Genomic DNA, 19,610 nt, shown 5'->3' on the forward strand with positions numbered 1-19,610 from the left:
GCTGAGAACCACAAGCTGAGTGCCATACATTCAAGAGAAGGCAGGCATCTCTACAGTCAGTAGACTCCCACCAAAAACAATCTAGATTGATAAGATCTAGATTGATAAATATCACTACAGATGAGAGGAGAAATACATATTTTTGATTTGGGGGTGAATTGTCCCTTCAAGATGAACTCCTTTCGACCTACAGCACACACTGTATAAGAACATTTCTATAGATATATACGATATGATGCAATGCCATGTAATGCAATTAGATTAGATAGATTCCATTAGATTACAATAAATGTACAAACGTCTAATGCCCTGGTTTGGATCACTCTGTACAACTGAAGCCTGTCAGGAAACGGTGACACATTGAAAGTGACATCCCACGCAGATGGATAAACAGATAAAGCTGAAGCAGTGACCCTATTTCACTGTCATATGATTCCAACATATCATCAAAAATTCCCCTTCGGACTTAAAATTAACATTCCACATAAATGGGTGCAATTTACCCCAACCTCATACTACTGTGGGGACAAATGATTACTTCAATCATGTCACTGTAGAAGTCAAATTTCAGAAAAAGCAGAACAGTTGGATTGGGCAGTAACATCCTACTTGAGTTCCCAACCCATTATTCCCACACCACGGTTGGCTGCCTCAGATTTCCTCCATTGCTTTGATGATAATGTTCTTCGGCAGGCCGCTAAAGTAATGACCATCTCTCACTGTGGCACAATGCAAGGTTGTGCTGCACTGCGCTCTAATGTTTTGGCCTTACATTCGGCCACATTTAACAGAGACACTTGGAGCGAAATAGACACTAAAGTCTACCATGAACCCACAGCAGAATATAGACGTGCCATATGAGATCTGATGAGTGCAACTTTAATTGCTTTAATACCATGGGAACAAACACTGAGATGATATAAAGAAAAACAAAGGTGTTCACTTACCTCCCCCTCCTCCCAGAAGACTGGAGTTTGCTGAAAAGAGAAATAAAATGAGTCAGTAAACTTCAAAGAGTAAGTACATATGCATCATTCTATACAGTCAGCAATATCTGAACATTAAAGTTTGGATTCTTTAACTGCGCAAGTGTGATTTCTTTAAAACACACCCATTTGATCTAAACTTTGATATAATTATCACATGAATCATTTATGTTATCTAATGAACAGAACTACTACTGAGAACAGAATGATTCTTGAAATCGTTTATCATATTTCCAGAGGACTTAAAAGAAAACCAGTAGGTATAAAGTGCCAAGAGGAGCCTGTTTCTGGCCTGAATGATTATGTTACATATTATTTTGTATTATTTTCTCAGTTCTCAACCTGTAATCACATATTTCAATAGCTGTACCTGGCAATACAAGATTTAGCATTTTTCCTATGGCAGCTTCCAACAACACCACAGTCATCCAAAAGTAACAAGCAACACGACCGTCATCCAATACTTTGTTTATCACATCTTCAATAGACAGAAGTGATCACTGTGCGTGGCAGTGGTTTTCTTTGAATACTAAATTTGGCAACAAACGTGTGATTCAGCCAGCAGCTAATTTCAATATACACTCCTTGGCAGATTTCTCCCTTGGCAACATGACAGAGGTTATGCTCAATAAAACGTGTGGTTCATTAAAAGCAATTAGCAGTGGCCTGAAGTTTGAGACACTGCACAATTGCAGCTTGGATTATGGCTTTGTGGGGTCTGGTTGTTAGCTCTGTCAAGGACGTCATGTATTCCGTTCGGTTTGTGCGCTTGTCTGTGTGTCAGCAGGATTATGGAAAAATACTGGCCTGATTTTCATAAAATTTGGCGGAAGGGTGTAGCATTGGCTAAGGAAGAACATATTAAACTTTGGAGTGGATCAGAATCACAGTGCGGCTACACTAATTATTTTTCATATTGCAGTATACAACATTCAGAGTCCGGGCCAGGATTGCACATGAGGTGGCTTGGGGCGAAATGGTGGCTAACAATGCCAACAGTGCTGACAGAGCTAACAGTTGTTATGGGGGTTAGCTCAAAGTGACTGAGAACACCTGGGAGGGAACTGGAGGGTGGATGTTAAGCTTCCATGATGGTTTGATGGCATTATCAGTAGTGCTACTGGACTAACGGTGTCAACAGTGGCTACTGACAGAGCTAACAGTTTGATTTTACAGCAGTGCTCATACAGGCTAGTATGCGGAGATTAGCTAGCCAGAGGGGACAGCAGTAACAATAGATGGCTACTAAATTATTGTTCTGAATATTGTATATTGCATCTTCAACATTACGAGATAGGGTATTTGGCCTACTGCCCTCTCTAGTACCCCTCTTTGGGAAAAACATGTCACACAAAATGTTGAACATGAGCTGAGACAAGCTCTTTAGTACAACACTTGTGATCTTGATGAGTGAGGTTTCATTCTCACATGCGACATAGACATGTGGAACAGCGTCAGAGTAAAGCCTCGCTCACTGCTAACATGTTGTCAGCTTTAAGACAGTTTAGTTCATAAACACTCTTAATATGACCCTAGCCCCGTGCTGCTCATGTGAATCTCCAACATTAACTGCAGTTTACTGGTTCAACAGAAGGTAACGTCAGAGTGTTATCTAAGTGGAGGGTGTATCATTAAAAATGAGCCTATCTGTCAGTTGGAGACATCCGATGCACATGAGAGGAGAAAGATTAGAGGGGATTTAAAATACATCTGTTAATTTGGGTGTTACTGGAAGTAGGTAGCCTATGTGTTTGAAGTGTAGTTCATCCAGCGGGCACTGGAAGAATCATACACTGCAACATGCCTTTAATGATCTTTAGTTGTAGCTATACAGGATTGGCTATCATTAGCAGTGAACACTATCCCATTAAAAACTTATTATTTCTCGAAAATGTTTTGGTGCCCAAGCAACAGATAATGAACATGTGGTATAAGGGAGAGTTCTCCAATCACAGCACAGTCCTGTGGCTGTTATTTCCTCTTTTTTTGCCTCATATGAAGGGGACTTCTGGAGTTCACTCAGTTTCCACACCTTTCTGTGGCACCATTATGGCTTTGCATTGTTCTCATTTGAGCACCACACATACGAGTGGCCACAGGGACAAAGAAAGCTCTCCCACTGCAGAATTTGTTTCATCAAAGGGCTTTTGTTGTGTGCGTGTATGTGAGTGTGTGCGTGTGAGTGTGTGCATACAGTATGAGCATAACATACACACACAAGAAACAGCAACTCAAACAGGGATGTACTGACAATCCACTGTCATGTTTACAATAGCACCTCTCCAGGTTTTTCTGTGATGAAAAAGACGCCTGTGCTCTCCCAGCCTTTGTTTAGCTCTGGAATCTATCAGCTATCAACAGCAAGCACACAGCTCAAACGTGCATTTCCAGAGCAGAAAATTCTCTGCTCATATTTCAAAAGCACGGATAAATTTTGTAACCAAAAAAAAAAAAAAAAAAGGGGTTCTATTACCAGAGATCTGGGGATGGCATATCAGATTTTCACTACATGATTATCATGGCCAAAAGATTTCATGTTAACAATATTGTCATGATACCTAAATGAAATTTGTTGGAGAAAAATGATCAGCCAAATTGAATTTTGTTTAATGTGCGATTTATTTGTGTCGATTTTTGGCAAATGAATTACACATAAAATAGAAGTGTATGGAGGTGGAGAGAGAGAGAGTCTGTAACCATAAATGTACAAAAACATACAAAAAGAGCAGTTACACTTAATGGATATTGAAAAAGGCAAAAGGATGGTGTTGTGGGAGGGAGACAACGCAAGAACGTAAAGAATGGAAATGATTTAAAAGTTATGTGTATTATCAACACAATATCAAAATCTAATGTTTAATTATCATGGTTATCCTCAATACCGTTATAATGTGACACCCTTAAATGATTAGGGTTGAGTACCGAACTCTGTACTTCTGAGGGTTTCCGAACAAATGACATCTCTACTACAGAGTACTGATTAACATTAAATCCATTGGAGCCAAATGTCGGTACTGAGAGTGCACCTGGGTGAGAACGCCAGGTTTAGACAAGGGGTATAAGCGCCACGAAATGCCACGAAGCCTGGAAGCCAGCCACAAAGCTCTGAGGAAGCCAAAACTATTGCTGCAACTCCAATCTGCCATGATGGTTTTGGCGTCTGGTCTATTTTCTTTATTTTAGTGATAGCCAAAAATCAAGATTAGCTCTATGTGATATTTTACTGATAAAGTTGTGTACCAAAAAAAGGTACCGTTGGGTGCAGCACATAGTATGTAACTTTTTTGTGATGAAAATATTTTTAAGCTCGTTATCGTTTATCTATTAAATAGTTTTAGTGCCAGTTAGAGGCAAGCTAATAGTATGCTAGTTTTCAGCAAAGTCTATCATTATTGTCTAGTCTCCTGGGGAGTCTTCCTATTCCTGAGCTATTAAAACACTGGGGTTTAATTACCTGACATTATGGAAATGCATACCTGAGGGGGGCGCTTCATTTACTCCACACCTAATCAGAGATTGGAGATGTGGTTGCTAATCAGTCTAACACAACTCTTCTGTGTGTGTGTGTGTGTGTGTGTGTCTACGTGTGTGAGGTGGGGTAGTGCTGGTAGTGAACATGGTAGTCTGGGGGGTTGAAATGTTAGAAGCTTTCTAACCACATGTGACTTGGTGTGATCACGGCAATAGCCCACTGGGAGATGAAGAGTGTTCGACAGCCATCTCATCTCTGCAGTGGGTTTGATAAATATGGGAGCAGGGAGGGGTAAAAAACGCTGCTTTATGCCTTTTCATTTCCCCCTCTCCCTGCATCCTCTCCTTTAATGATCAGAATGTCATGAAACATGTTTTGGCAGTTTATCTTAAAGCACACTGTGCTGCTTATGCACACAAACTATCTGTAACCTACAGAGCCAGTGAGCTCAGCAGCCCACAGCGATACGTATCAGGGGAGACATTAAAATCCCAAAGTGGATGGGGACTCGCTTTAAAAATCCGTCTTCAAGCACGAGACAAATAAGAAACAGCTGGTGGAAAAGCTAACCTACAGCAGCACTCACAGAGCAGTCCTGCTCTCTTGGCAGCAGAGGCTATGAGCTTGTGCCTCATTCAGTATGACTTGTCTGAGAAGTGCTTCAATTATCCTGAGTGAAAATCAAAACAGAAATCCATATTTGGCCACATCCACCCCATAATGCATATTTTATAGAGTGTGTATTAATTATAAACTAGCTCTCCTTGCTGTTTGTGCCCGCCCTGGGCTCAGTCTGGCTATCTTGTGGTAGATCAACACATTTCTGCCTTTAGGGAAGCAGTGGGAGAGCCAACAATTAGTATTATCAGAAGACCATTATCTGGTTCTTCTAGCTGAGCATGTACATGTGGAGTTGTCTCTTTGAATGTATATTTAATGGGTTTTTGATTTTGCCATCCTCTCTTCAGTGTCCGCCTGTGTGTGCCCCCTTGAGAATTTCACGAATCAATTCATCAATTTAGACTTCAAGGGCAGAACAGACCACATCTCCATCTATAAAACAACTACAAGGATCCCATCACATTAGACAAAATACCGCAGTGATCTTTGAGCTTTAATATTTCAGAGAACCTGAATATTCCTTGTCACAGTAAAGATAAGCCTTGAAGATTTGCAATGACCCAGTTAATGAGAAGAAAGAGTGAAGCTTAAGTAGAAGGCTATGACTTGGAGTTTGTCACGACTGCTGCTGAGAGTCGTCCTAGTAGTAACCACAACATGGGTCATAAATCTCAGTGGAAGGGCTCCCCAGACTGCCTGGAGATGGCAGGTCATTAGGAACTGCTGGTCCACAGCATTAGGCTGGCCCATCAAACATACGCCTGAACTGTCACTGTGGGAGGACCCACTTCCTGTCTGCCCTTTGAACTCTTAACCTCCACAGCAACCTCATTTATCCCTCAGCCAATGACAATGCAGCGGAGCCGCCGCTGTGTATTTTCACAGCAAGAAAATATTGATAACAGAGCCCTAGCTGGAGCCTGTGACAGGCACAGTTTATGGATTGTGGCACTGCGTCAAGAAGCCAGCGCAGACACAAACACAGTGAAAAAAAGGAATGGTGAAACCACCCTCTTGTCTCAGTGTGTCCATATATTTGCAGAGCATTCATAAAAATGGCTTATGTGCACTTCAGTGTGCGAGTCCTGTGTGTGCAGAGGGCAGTGAGGCATGGAGCTGGGTTGTGTGTTCGGTGGCGTCAGCAGAGCCCTAGATCATGCAGTTAAATGGGAAGTGCTAGTGCATAACCACAAAACCTCAAGGCAGTAAACAGATTCACTGTCTACCTTCTGGTCTCTGCCACCTTAACTGAACCCTTTAAATATGCTCCATCGGATACACACTCACCTTATCCTTAGCAGCCTCTCGCACGCTTCTCAATAAGCTCAGAGGTTAATAGTGTACTCTGCTGTGACTCTGGGATAAAAGGTGGGGTAAAGAAACTAATAAAAAAGTTTTATGGCTCAGGTTGCCTGCTCTGTTGCAAATAGATGAGTCAAAAAAATCTTGGTGCAATTTTTCAAAGCAACCAGGGCGGCCACTGCAATGTAATGCTACCGGCCTATCTCTGTCTGCAAATACAGGCTTTTTGGCAGGATTTTAAGTAAATATATCTGAGTCAAATTAACTGTGACAGGGACTATCTCTGCTATATTCTATAACAGTATGCTGCTTCATATCAGAAAGTTTCAACATCACTCACTGCTGCGTTTGAAGGGTGTCTCACCTGTCCACAAAGACGGAATAGGGATTTTAACAAATGTGATTCCAAACACACAAACTGTCCCAGATAAAAAGCGCAAACTAGGTCAATAGAGCTGCTCTTTGTAACCGGGAGTCACATCATTTTTTTCCTCCATTCTTCTGCTTTAATTAGAAATCATATTCACAGCTAATTTGATGGGCACAAATTAGCATCTACAACACAATGAACTGCAAATGGGAGGCCTGAAATAATGAAGAAAAAAGGTCCAGAGAAACAAAAAGCCGATCATTTGTAGACTCGACTGACACTTAGATGGTCATTAGACGTTCCTCTTCATAGTGTTCGGATGTTTAACATGTCAGCTCTGAATGTCGATGTTCAAAGAGTCAGCGAAGTGAAGGACTTTGGCAAATTCTTTTTGAGTGGAATAATGTGCTGCTCCACACACTGACACTTTTCCACTCCGTCAGCCTTCCTAACAAGCACTGCTACTGAGCCTGTATACACACACACACACACACACACACACACACACACACACACACACACAACCACATGCCCAAGTACACACATGCATGCGCGTGTACTTACGGACTAGCACGACCCAACTAACAGGAAATATTCAGGCTAGGATTTAATATCTAGAGCTACCCGTGCCATGTCTGTGGAACTCGATGTTAAACTGAGGCAATTCTAACCTTTAATGATGGGGTTCTTTTTTCTTTTAGTGGCTGCTGAAATTCGCACAAATAGAAATAAAACTTAAACGAGCCACCAGTTGTGGGATGAGAGAGGAGAGGCAACAGTGGTATTTCTTATTTGTGGCACATTAAAAATGCATGCTACACCACACATGCTGCCTTGTCTGATGATACTGGTTGGCATTTTTGTTCTTTATAGCTTCTAGTGGTCCCTAAGGAGCCTGACTGAGCCAGACAAACTTGTGGTAGAGGTGGCACGATCCCAGCAGCACATTCACATGCACACACACACACACACACACACACACACACACACACACACACAAAGCCTAAAGCCTGACTCATGCATCAGTCAAAATGATGCAACTGTGGCTAAAACAAGTACAGTATGCAAGGTTCTACTCTTTCTTCTACATGTTAGAGGAGCTCTATGTGACATTCAGAGCATTAATAAAGCAGCAAACAACTGTTTGATATGTAAAGATATAGTGGAGTAATGAGGTCCCAAGCAGAGAATGAAGTCACACTCCTTCTGTGTGTTGTAATCCGAGCTTCTTTGTTCGTTGTTGGGACAGATGGTTCGGCCACGGGTGCATGTTAGTGCATGTGAGTCCTGTGTGTGTGTATCCCACTGGCTAGCTAATCACCACCGCTTTGCACTGTGCTCATACGGTGGTTACTGCGGATATCGGGATAGTGGCATTCGGTTCCCCCCGATGACTCTGTTGGCTCTTTCAGCACTGTTGCTGTTGTTAGCACTGCTCATGCTGTTAGCACCATTAGCTGCTAGTTGCCATGTTGGGATCCTTGTGCAGACAACCTCTGATTCGCAGATACCTGTGAATGTCGAATAGATCTCCTTTTATGTCACAACACCTATTTGAGCATTACATGACAAATTATTTATTGAAATGTTATCCACATGCCATTGACATGACTGAAGTTTCAAGGTTTCATTGCTGGGGTAATGCTAAAAACTGTAAAAATACACAAGAAAAACATTGGTATGAAGCTTGCATACATCAATTTCGACAATGCATGAAAGCATAAATCTCAAAGTCTACTCCAAACAAACTTAAGCATTCGGCAGCAAAGGTAAAGGGTCGGTTTGCTGCCAAAAAAAAAGCCACCTCTTACTTGTAGTGCTATTTATCAATCTAGATTGTTTTGGTGTTAGTTGCCAAGTGTTTGAGATATTGGCAGTAGAGATATCAGCCTTCCCCAAATATAATGGAACTAGATGGCACTCTGCTGGAGGAGCTCAAAGCACCAAATAAAATATATCTGAAACACTCAACAGTGATATCTCTTTCCAGAAGTTATGGCCTGGTTACTCAAGATAATCCACACATCTTGTTGTGAGCAGTTTGATGTAGGAACTATTTTTTGTCTGCTGAATTACACAAAAAATTGTTCTTACATGAAACTGCTCACAGCAAGATCTGTGGATTATCTTGAGAGACCAGATATGATTTCTGGAAAGAGACATTGCTGTTGAGTTTTTCAGATGTATTTTTTGGCACTTTACACACCACATGCTGAGTGCCATCTAGTTCCATTATATTTGGGAGGAGGAACAGATCTCCCCAGCTGATATCAACAACACTCAGCAACTGGCACCAAAACAATCTGGACTGATAAATAGCACTACATGTGAGAAGAAAATTATGTATTTTTGATTTTGAGGTGAACTGTCCCTTTACATTTTTGTTTTGAGAAACTTGTAAGTTGTGTCTGCTGAAGCTGTGAAACAACAGCAAATTAAATTGAACTGAGACTACACTGCCAGCTTTATATCCCCTGTTTTCCAAACCCAGCTTACAGTAAGTTACAGGGTTTTTCTGCACTGTAAAATTTTAGGAGGACCTTGTTGCAGACTTTGTTTGCCATTTATTGGATTGTAATATCAAGTTGATTTGGTACCGGTAACATCAAGCAGGTCTCATTTCTCATGTGTACTGATACTCTGTCAGCGGTCAGTACAAACAAATATTTCCATTAAGGCAGAGGATGGGTTGAACTTTCGGCTGCTCTGTAGTATACTTAGTTTGAGCTATTAAAAGCTCATCTGGCTCAAACGGGCAGTCTATTGCTGTGGGAGTCATTGGTTACCTTTACTGCTGCATACAGTGGTTCATGTGTTACCATACCAACCTCAGCCATGTGGATTTGTTGTGGTGTGAAGCTTATTTGACTCATGACAGCGTCACTAGCTCTGGAAGAGAAATGCCTGTGTGTGTGGAGAAACCAGAGCTTAACTGTTCAAACCCACTACAATAACAGCGATGTGACTTCTATTTTTGGATTTATTTTGAAATTCTCATTACAATATTGGGCAACCGTAGGTTGCTTCTTAAACCTATTCATATTCCTAACAGTACTTGTCATATACTGTTTTGATAGCTGAAATTATGTTGTTTTTGCAGCTTCCTTTAAGAACTATAGCAGCAGTGTTATGATGTCTGAATGTATCAATGTGACAACAGGGTGGTGTCACAGTGATTAATCCCTTTCCTCCGCAGGCTTGTCACCTTCATAACAAAGCAACAATACCAGATGCCAAAGCCAGCCCACACGTCTATTGTTATAATTACCTGACCTTCAAATCCACATTAATGAGCCCAGGATGATCCCATTCTCTTTCATCATTTGGCTTCCGAGCCCTCCTTTTATCTAACAAGGTCACCTTTCACAACACTGCTTCTCCCTGAAATACACATCCCCCTCATAAATATACATCTACCTGCATCTGCTCAACCCCCAATCCTAAGAAGGGAGCTTGGAGAAATTACAAGAAAATAAAGCTGTAGGTGGGCTCTGCAAAGCGCGAGTTTGTATTTCTTCTGAAGTTGACACCAAGGGAAAGTCAATGCCACCAAAGTTAGACACAGAAAACAACTTTCTAACGATTGAAGTGCTACTTAATAATTGTTTTCAACACTAAAGACGCAGCCTATTAACATGAACGAGAAACACTCACTGCCAGGGCTCTGAAGGTACAATGCAGGGGGGCAGTGGAGAGCGGGGTTCATTAGATGAAGTCGTTTCGATCCGTTCCCACTATTTTAATCACAAATGCACTGCGGTTGTCAAAACAACAACAAAAAAAATGTCCGGGGTTTTTGATAAACTGCAAGCACAATCTCAGAAAAACAACACATTTAGTTACTCACCTACTCTACTCTATTTCAGCCACATTTTACAATGTGACTGTAGTTGAATTTGAAGAATGTGGAAAAGGTGAAACTGAGCTCTGCATGATATTAATAAGGCAGAGCTGTTGAAAGCAACGTCTAACAACTTAAAACATGATGTTAAATAATAACTGGAGGAGAAGGCAAAGTGCCACAAATATCCACATAAATGCACAAATTAAAATACACAAATTAAAGCAGTTAATGACACATGCAAATGTTTACAGTGGCATATTCTCACATATCTTAATTTATGTCTTGACATTTCAGTGCACCTCACTGCTCACATGCCTTAGGTGATCCTTCCGAATACTATTAATAGATGAGACATTTTTAGTATATATAAGTGCGGATGACTAATGCATACTAAGCCAAACCAGATATTCAACATTAAATCCTGTACATTGGACAAAAATGTGGTTTTAATATGCATATGTTATGTAACGCAGCAAGATATTTCAACTGATGCTCACCAGCCCTGTGCATATGTGCCAACTTCGAAGAGGCACCATCATTTACTGGTTGAGATGAAATAGGTTATCTGCAAACTTCACAGGGCCCAGTGTCACTGCGGAGCCCTGGCGGGATTTGGGCCAACAGCTGCATATTATGGATTTATCCAGTCCCATTTCTGGATTTATCAGCCACACGTTAATGCAGCCTCCTCCTTACTGGCGATCAGGCCTGTTGGTATGTTAAAGACCCGCATGGCTCCTCAGGGCCTTCACAGTTCACTACCCGCAGCTAGGTACCCACCAGGCAGCCAGACAGTTCCCCTCACTATATCCAAAATAACATGGCTGAGATTCCTCCACACGGGAGAGCCAGGACAGCATTAAATTGGAGATTCTCAACTACTGAAGTGTGGTTTCTGAATCGACTTCCTTACATATCACTGCTTTCTCTTTGCAGAAAATACAAGTCTGGAAATGAGGGCCTTGCCCTTGATAGCCAGGCCGTGGTATATACACTCAGAATTAGACTCCATATAGCTTAAGTGCAGAACATTGCATTAAGGAAGAGTGCATTGTCTTTTTTAACACTAAATGTATTTTAACTTCTCTTACTTCCTTAGTGAAATGCACTTAACCGGCACTTAAGAGAATCCATTCATACCAGCGTCTATTTGATCACAGCGGTGTAAGTGTCGAGGTGATGTGTGAAGTGAGCCTTGGCTCCAGAAGTACTTCGTTTATGTCACAGAGACTCATCTCCCTTAAGCGCCAACTGCAATCAGGCTGGAGCAACTCAATCAGAAGTCCAGGAGAGATACGCCATATTATTCATGTTACCATGGTGAAAAAACATTTTCACGTAGGCATCTCTGTCTCTGTTTAAACAGGGTGTGAGTTAATTAAAGGGGGGGGGGTATCAGAAAGGTGGAAATTATTATACTTCTACAGCTTGTATGTACATTTCTTTGTGTGGAACATTGCTGATGGATGCAATTAGGGGAGACACACTGACTCAGTAACATACAATGACAAGCGACAATTCTCAAATATGTAACGGACTACTTACTAAACTATAAATTTATGTAGTGCTGAATATAGTGAGGGTTTACATCTTGAGCAACTGTAAAAATATAAGACAGACATTCCTTTTGCCTAAATACAGCACTTGTAGAAAGCAAAGCTCAGAAATCAAGAGTCTAAATGAAGACACGTCAGTTCAGTCTACTGAAGTACATGATGAAAGCTCTCACAAAGATAAGCCAATCCCTCATCGGGAGAGATGATCTCATAAATAATCATTCCTGTATTAACATTAATAGCAAGTTGTAATGGTTTGATCATAATGGGAGGTATTTACTTTGAGACGGTTATTTATTTCCCATACTTTGTAATGGAAATGGAAAAACGTTTTGCACCTCAAAGATAATGTCTGCCATTATGCCAGCTGCACTCACTGTTGTCCCAATCACAGGCCACCATTAAAAGAAAAAATTGCGACAGAAACAGAGCAGTTATGCAAACAGGCCCAACAACTGTGTATTGATATCACACTGTACTCGTTAGCTTGTGAATATTATAGCACTATAGCAGCAAAAGGGGGTTTTCACATACGCATATACCTCGCAGTTCCTGCCTTTTGAACAACGGTGGAATTAGCTTAGATACAGGAATGTCATGGTCTGCAACAATATTAGCGTAATATTGTTTTGAGCTTCTTTCTTTGTAGCTCCTATGGATCACACAGTGTTCACTTCAGTGCAGCTTCAAACAAGCGTCTTTTTTCCACCAACAAACACGTTCACACAGAATCCCGCCAGATAATTTTCTGCTCACTGGTATCTGCAGCCTTTTGTTAAAACAAAACAAAAAGACAACCTGTTTCAACTGCTTATTCGAGGAGGTTTTAAAAAAGGCACCCTACAGACTGAAATGGTAAAATGCAGTGTTGACACTATGAGAGTTATACAATCAGACAGGCAGAGTGTTTTCCTCTTGGCAGTGTCACCAACGAAAGCTGAGCTTGAATAAAACAGTGAATTGGCAAGATGAAGAGCAGAAAAAAAGAGTTAAATATTTTCCTTTTTTCCCCAACTGTGTTGCCCAGTCTTGGGTACTGTGGTTTGTTTATGCAGACTGCATTAACACGATCCATTAAATTGCTCAAATCAACTTTACTGCACCTCTCACTGATCCGAAAACATCCTCCCTATCTGACACTCATCCTCTTTCAGAATCTCTCTTTGCTTCATCATCCAGTCTGACGTCGTCCTTTAACTAACTTTTAATGATATTTAAACAGAGGACACGGTTTGGCTTAATAGAACCTCTCTAACTCATCAGAGGATATTAGCCACAGAATAATGTGAAGTCTCCCTTTATCCACGTTTGCGAGAACAACTGAAATCATCCTTTGTAAGTACTCATCAGAGTCCTCAATTACCTATGTTTGAAAAACTAGGCGTGACAAGGAAAATGCTAATTACACATCATTTTCACTGGCTTAAGCAGGTAAGTCTACCATAGCCCTTTTATACACATACTGCATTTCACTTCAGAACACAACACTTGTATCTGTTTTTGTATCAGAAAGTGTTCCTCTTACATATGCAGGAGAAGGGGACCCATAATAAACCACATCAAGCTAAATAATTGACAGACGTGTTGCAGGCTGAGAGACTGAAATAGTTATCTTGGGAATACTTAACTAGGAGAATAGATTGACAATGGTTATATCTCTCTAAATGATATTGCCGTCCTCCTGCTGAACTTTGCAGTGCTGCTTAATTGCAGACGTTAATTGGCTTGCCTCCAAGCTCTTTATTTCATTGCTGAACCCCAACACACACACACGCACTGTAGCCATCTTAATGTTGGGTTAATGCTAAAGCCAAGATTTACATAAGATTTTCTCCCACTGATGTACCGATGAAAAGGATGTACATTAACCACTGTGTGGGAAATAAATGAACTAGCATGAGCTAACTTGAGGGTTTCCTGCTGCTTCATGAAAAAAAAAACCTGTGACAGCAACTGGCTTTCCTGCTAGGAAGGTCTAAGTCAGGGCTTGAGACTAAATGTCATCCACTAATAACACAAGTTCTCCCTATATTGAACATTTTGGAAGCACAACTTGCATCAGTGTGCAATGCAACACTTTCAAAAGTTGTCTGTAACTGAAATTTAATCATCGTCGACCCGTAACCCAGTCCAAAACCAAAGTCATTTACCACAAAATTTCAATGATTTCTTAATTTATAAGTACACACGTAACATGTTTTACACTTCCTGTGAATATAATCTTATTAATCTAATTTTCTATACATGTATTTTGTGTACTTTGTGTCATGACCGTTTTTTGAAAAGCAAAGATAGTAACGTGTGTAGGTGAGAATACGGAGGCACTGCAATTTTAGCGGCAGCTATTTTGACAACAGAAATGTGAGTTAACAGTTAGCTTGATGCAGAAACGTCAGACTTTGCCTCTGGATGACCTCAGCACAGGAGGATAGGATTTGATCCAGCTTGGCTGACTGAGAGAAAGGCTGCAGTCAAACTAGCCGTCACGCGCATTTCCCCGATCAAACAAACTGCTGCCAAAGTTGGACACAACACAGACAGAACAGAGCGAAGTCTCAGAGACTAGAGCAGACATTTGCACCGTTGCTCCTAGTTAGAAAGTTTAGTATCTCCAAAAATGGTTGCAAAATGTGACTAAATGGACGCAATCTGGAGCCGTGACAAAGAGTCAGATGACAGATGACAAAGAGTTTTCTCAGTAAGGTGCAGTACAAAACTGCAAAGTGCCCTTCTCAAATAGCACCAACTTAACAGTTCACGTATAATATTAGGCTGAGCAGCCCGAGCATGTGGGTAATAATGAGAAGCAAACCCTGCGGTACTTCTAGCCAAACCGGGCCAGTTTTACACAAGACTGTCAGCTTTAGTGTTCCTGTGTTAGAGCCTCGACAATAGGAGGTGGGGCAGTGAACAGAGAGCTGCCTCACTCTGGCAGCTCCAAAACACCAATCAAACACTAAATCACGGCAGCACACTAGTTACATTGTGAGGGGGCCTGTCACTTCTGGAGAGCCAATTTATGTGGCTTTTACACATGCTGAAGAAAATGAAGGTTTTTTTTGAGGCACACAACCCGAGACTAACTGTGAGGCTGACTGTAGAGCTGAATGTTAAAGGAGAGGAAAACACAAGGAGAGGCACCCCTCGAAGATTTGTTCAGCTCACTGCTCTTTATAATTCCTATGCCTTGCACATAGTGTAATAGGTGGAAAAGTGCCCACAGAGTATAAAACATGAAATTAGCATGAATAACCGCACATTTACACTCAACTTTAATGGCCTTGACTGGACACTTCCTGAGGACACAGATCCCAGTGTAAAATAATATAAATCCAACCTCACCCTCACACCAGGCTAACAAAAATCTCCAGCAGGTGGGAGCCTGGGAATGAAGGAAGGAAAAACTAAATCTGGCCCAAAGAAAGCAGCAGATACAGGGAAGGATGAAATGAAAGCTCCAGACAGCCTGTAAAGGAATTTTGCATAAAATCAAACAAGGAGTGATAAAATAAAAAGCTGAGAGAGGTGTACAGGATTTGTTTGTAATTCAAATTGGGAGGCCAAAAATGGAAGGAGAGAAACTGACAACAGGCAGAGGATTAATTCTCGTGTTTTGCAGAGAAGAAGTCCATGAGAATAAAATAAACCATGCCAGCTTTTTTTCCCTCTCTAACAACTTACAAGGTAAAAAAGAGACACAATTTTGTTATCCAATGTACAACACAATACTTGTTTTAATACTGGAAGATCAGAAAACGAAGTGACATTCACAGGCAGGTGAGAGCAACTTAAGACAGCAGCTGCAGGATATATGATTAATCAAGAAACTTTCGCTGGACTGTAAGTAGAGATGCACCGATTTCAACTTTCTTGGCCAATTCCGATCCAATTTTTTAAGAGTCTGACCTGCCGATCCCAATTTTCTTTCTTCCAAAGAACTACAATTGATAGTATACACAAACATACTGCATTTGGAACTTTTCTTTACAGCCACCGCAAAACTTTGCTTCAGGTGTATAAATGCATAGATGAGTGCCTTATTGAGCATCCACAAAAGTCTGAGTGATTATAAATGTTCGCAGCTATTAGAAAACTTAGTTCCAAAACAGCTCATTTGGCTGCTCAGACCACTTCACAGGATGGTGAGGGTGTGATCAGATCACGCTTGATTTACACCTCCCTTTCAGCTCAAGTAACGTTAGCATTTTATTAGGGACACTATTGTAATCCTAGGTATTCTTCTTCTTTCTTCTTCCGAGGAAATCATACTTCCCATGGGTGAAAACTCACCAAACTTTGCACAAAGGTCCAGTCTCATGCCAGATATCCTCAGCTGTAAACTCAAGCCAAAAGTCCTGATGGTGGCGCTACAGCAAGCGTCTAAAGTTCAAAACTTTGAAAATTCATAACAAATCAACCATACGTGCTACAACTTCACAACATTCATCAAACTGTAGCCCCAATGCTGAATAAATGTTTGTACATTTAAACCTATTCAAAATTATGAAGTTAATCACTCTGTTTTTTTTTTTCAAAAATTTCTTAAACCTATCTCTTCCCACAATTTTTGCTCAATTGGCACCAAACTTGCTACAAAGCATCTTCAGACTGTCCTACAAAAACTAAGTTTCTCAGATTTTTGATTTATCAAAAATTGAGCCTACAGTACATCAAAATGTTTGACTGTAAACAGTACTGTAAACATATACATGCAAATTCTTGCAAAATAAATCTTCATGAATCTTCTGTTCATGAAAAAAATGACAAAATTCTAGAGGCATGGTGGATGATGTGTGGCAGCTTTCAGAATTTTATCTCAAAAACTGAATTTTTGACAGCATTTTGAATTTTGCTCTAATGTGAACAATGGGAGTCAATGTAAAAATGACAATTTTAAACATCAGTTTTTCACTTATGGAGCAAATCAATCATTGTTACAAACAAATTACCAACATCTCCATGCTGTCTAGATGCAATATGTGTATTTTCAGATTTTTGTTTCAATAACTGAATTTTTTTTACAGTGGTTTGAAATCTGCTTTTCCATGCATGGACGGCTGCTAAACCTGCACATCTGGCTTAGTCAATTTGTGAAGCTACACATGAATTGCCACTGACTAATTAGCGCAGTGAGATAGAAATTGATTCTTAGTCTCAGAGGTTGTGAGTTCAAGCCTCAGCTGATGCAAAAGGCAGATCGTGTTGCTAAATTCCTAAATGTCTTCCAATTCTTCTGCTTGTTGCTCAGAATTGCCTAAAAATGCCCGGACCCAACCCATCGCTGCGCAGCAGCTATAATTTTTCTTTCAATCCCTAGCATTTAAGCATTTTGCTGCCACAAAATTAACTACCACATCTATCAAATAAACCATACTTGGCAAGAAAGTTAACTAGCTGACCTAATAAGCTATGTTAGACCACACAAATCTCTGCTTTTATTGAGCTATACCTCCCAGAATACACTGCCAAACATTTTAGCATTTCCAATTCACATACATGAAACAGTTAGCATTAGCTTTTCTTTGTAAAACTCTTGAGCTTATTATCAACCACCCTCGCAGTCTCCTAGTTATCTTGATTAATCAGCTATCTAGCAGACTTGGGTAGATCACCCATATCTGTGTTTTTATTGAGTTATACCTCCCAGACCATTAGGGTTTTGGGAGCACTTTTGGCCTCAACGAGCCAAATCATGCTGTGCCAATTTGCATTTAATTTGTTAGTTTTAACATGCCGAGTTGAGCTAAGCCTCACCCGAGATGGATCATCACTGGAGTCAGGCCAAAAGCACGCCCGACCTCCTATAAGCGGGTAGCTGTGACATCTTGCCGACCGCAGCCAACTCCTGACAGCCTCCCTTCTCCCTCAGAAACCAGCCCGTGTAGCAACACTTACCTCATGCTTTTCTGTGCAGGAGAGCAGAGAGAAAAGGCATATTTTCAAGTCTGTGTGTGTCTAGCTCTCAGTAAATTTGTAGGCTTGACACTGAATCTCTGGGGTTTGAAGTTTAGTTTCTCTCCTATGTCCCGGTTTTTACTTTAGATACCTATATCTATATCTATATCACCAGTCAAGGCCAATCAAGCTGGAAACGGCCGATTACAGTCACCAGCTGATCAACTGGGGCATCTCCGGCTGTAAGTATTGTCAGGTACATACAGGTAATATTGCCACAATCATAATATCCGAGATCAATCATGCTGGTATAGTTACTGCACCACTCTACCATTTCCCAGAATCCAATATGGGTGAAGAAGCGGTTTGATCCTCGGTATTGTTTGTCACTAAATCAACCAGCTGTCCCTAAGACTACTGCTCTGAAAGCCATTATAGGGAACACAAAAGCTGTTGCAGTTGCAGTCTTAATAAGTTGAGTCCCTACAAAGAAATGAGCTTTGGAAAATTCATCCAAACAATAATGTCAGAGGGCAGACAGACCTTCCATGTAACCACACACTCTGTGCAAGTCAACAAGACCTTTTTGTTGTCAGGCCCATTCAATAATACCTATAGCTACACAGGCTGTTTCTTGCTAGAGGAGAAGGACTCAGCAGTAACCTTGCATCCCAAGGACACATCATTTGAAATGCATTGGGTGCCACAGCGGTGTGATATATCCTTTTTCCAGAATTAACCTCAGCTAGTCTTTCCTGTCACCGACCAATCAGGGAGTATGAGTAGGGACAGGTCCCAAGTCCCAACAAACAAACACAGAGCACTTCTCGTTCCGCCTTTTGTATGTTTACCAGCTCATAGGGCAAGAGCCAAAACATGACAAATTGCTTGAAAGATCTCACAGGTCAGGCAGCCACATGTTTGACAAATACAATCTAATTGTGAAACATTTGTTTAGAAAAATCTTTTTTTTTTAAAAAAAAAAAACGTGAAGGATGGAAGTGTCTCCGTGACCTCTATTAGAGGCAGAGATCTATCTGTATTGCAAGGTTACCTCAACCGACGGGCAGTCCAGTCGGCGAGCAAAAGGGCTCCTGTCTCTGCGTCTCCAAATAGTAAATGTGAGTGCATTGTGGAGAAGAGAGAAAAAAACTGAAGCCACAGATGGCTAAAAGCATACATGATTAAAATGCAATTCAGTTAGGAGGGTGAGATGGATGAATGACCTAAATGGAATCGGCAACTGCACAGGTAGACTCCCTCCAACTAAACTGGTGGGTTTTATGTGTCTCATGGTGTCATAGTTGCCACCAGTGAAAAAAATATGGAAAAAAGTTATGATGATTAGAGCGAGGATGCAATTACCGTGCATGGATTTCTCATTGTACATGGAGAATTCAGTTACAAACGGAAGCCACAAAATATTAACAAACTCTGATAAGATTACTGAAAGCAAAGCCAAATTCTTTCCATCTTTTTAATTAAATGCCAAGATGGAGGCATCTCTTTACAGCATAATAACCGTCACACTGCTAAATTCAGATTTGGCATTAGATTAGTGTCT

General features: G+C 40.8%; 1 protein-coding gene across 2 annotated transcripts in view; it reads right to left on the reverse strand.

Annotated features, from left to right (window-relative positions):
- macrod2 (mono-ADP ribosylhydrolase 2) overlaps positions 1-19,610 on the reverse strand; it is a 467,780-nt gene that overhangs the window by 321,888 nt on the left and 126,282 nt on the right. For both annotated transcript variants that reach the window (XM_049600013.1, XM_049600012.1), the window contains exon 4: positions 948-977. In XM_049600013.1, the coding sequence (XP_049455970.1) occupies positions 948-977 (30 nt within the window). The remainder of the gene's footprint in view (positions 1-947; positions 978-19,610) is intronic.

This window comes from Epinephelus fuscoguttatus, linkage group LG16, assembly GCF_011397635.1.
Source record: "Epinephelus fuscoguttatus linkage group LG16, E.fuscoguttatus.final_Chr_v1".
NCBI lineage: Eukaryota > Metazoa > Chordata > Actinopteri > Perciformes > Serranidae > Epinephelus > Epinephelus fuscoguttatus.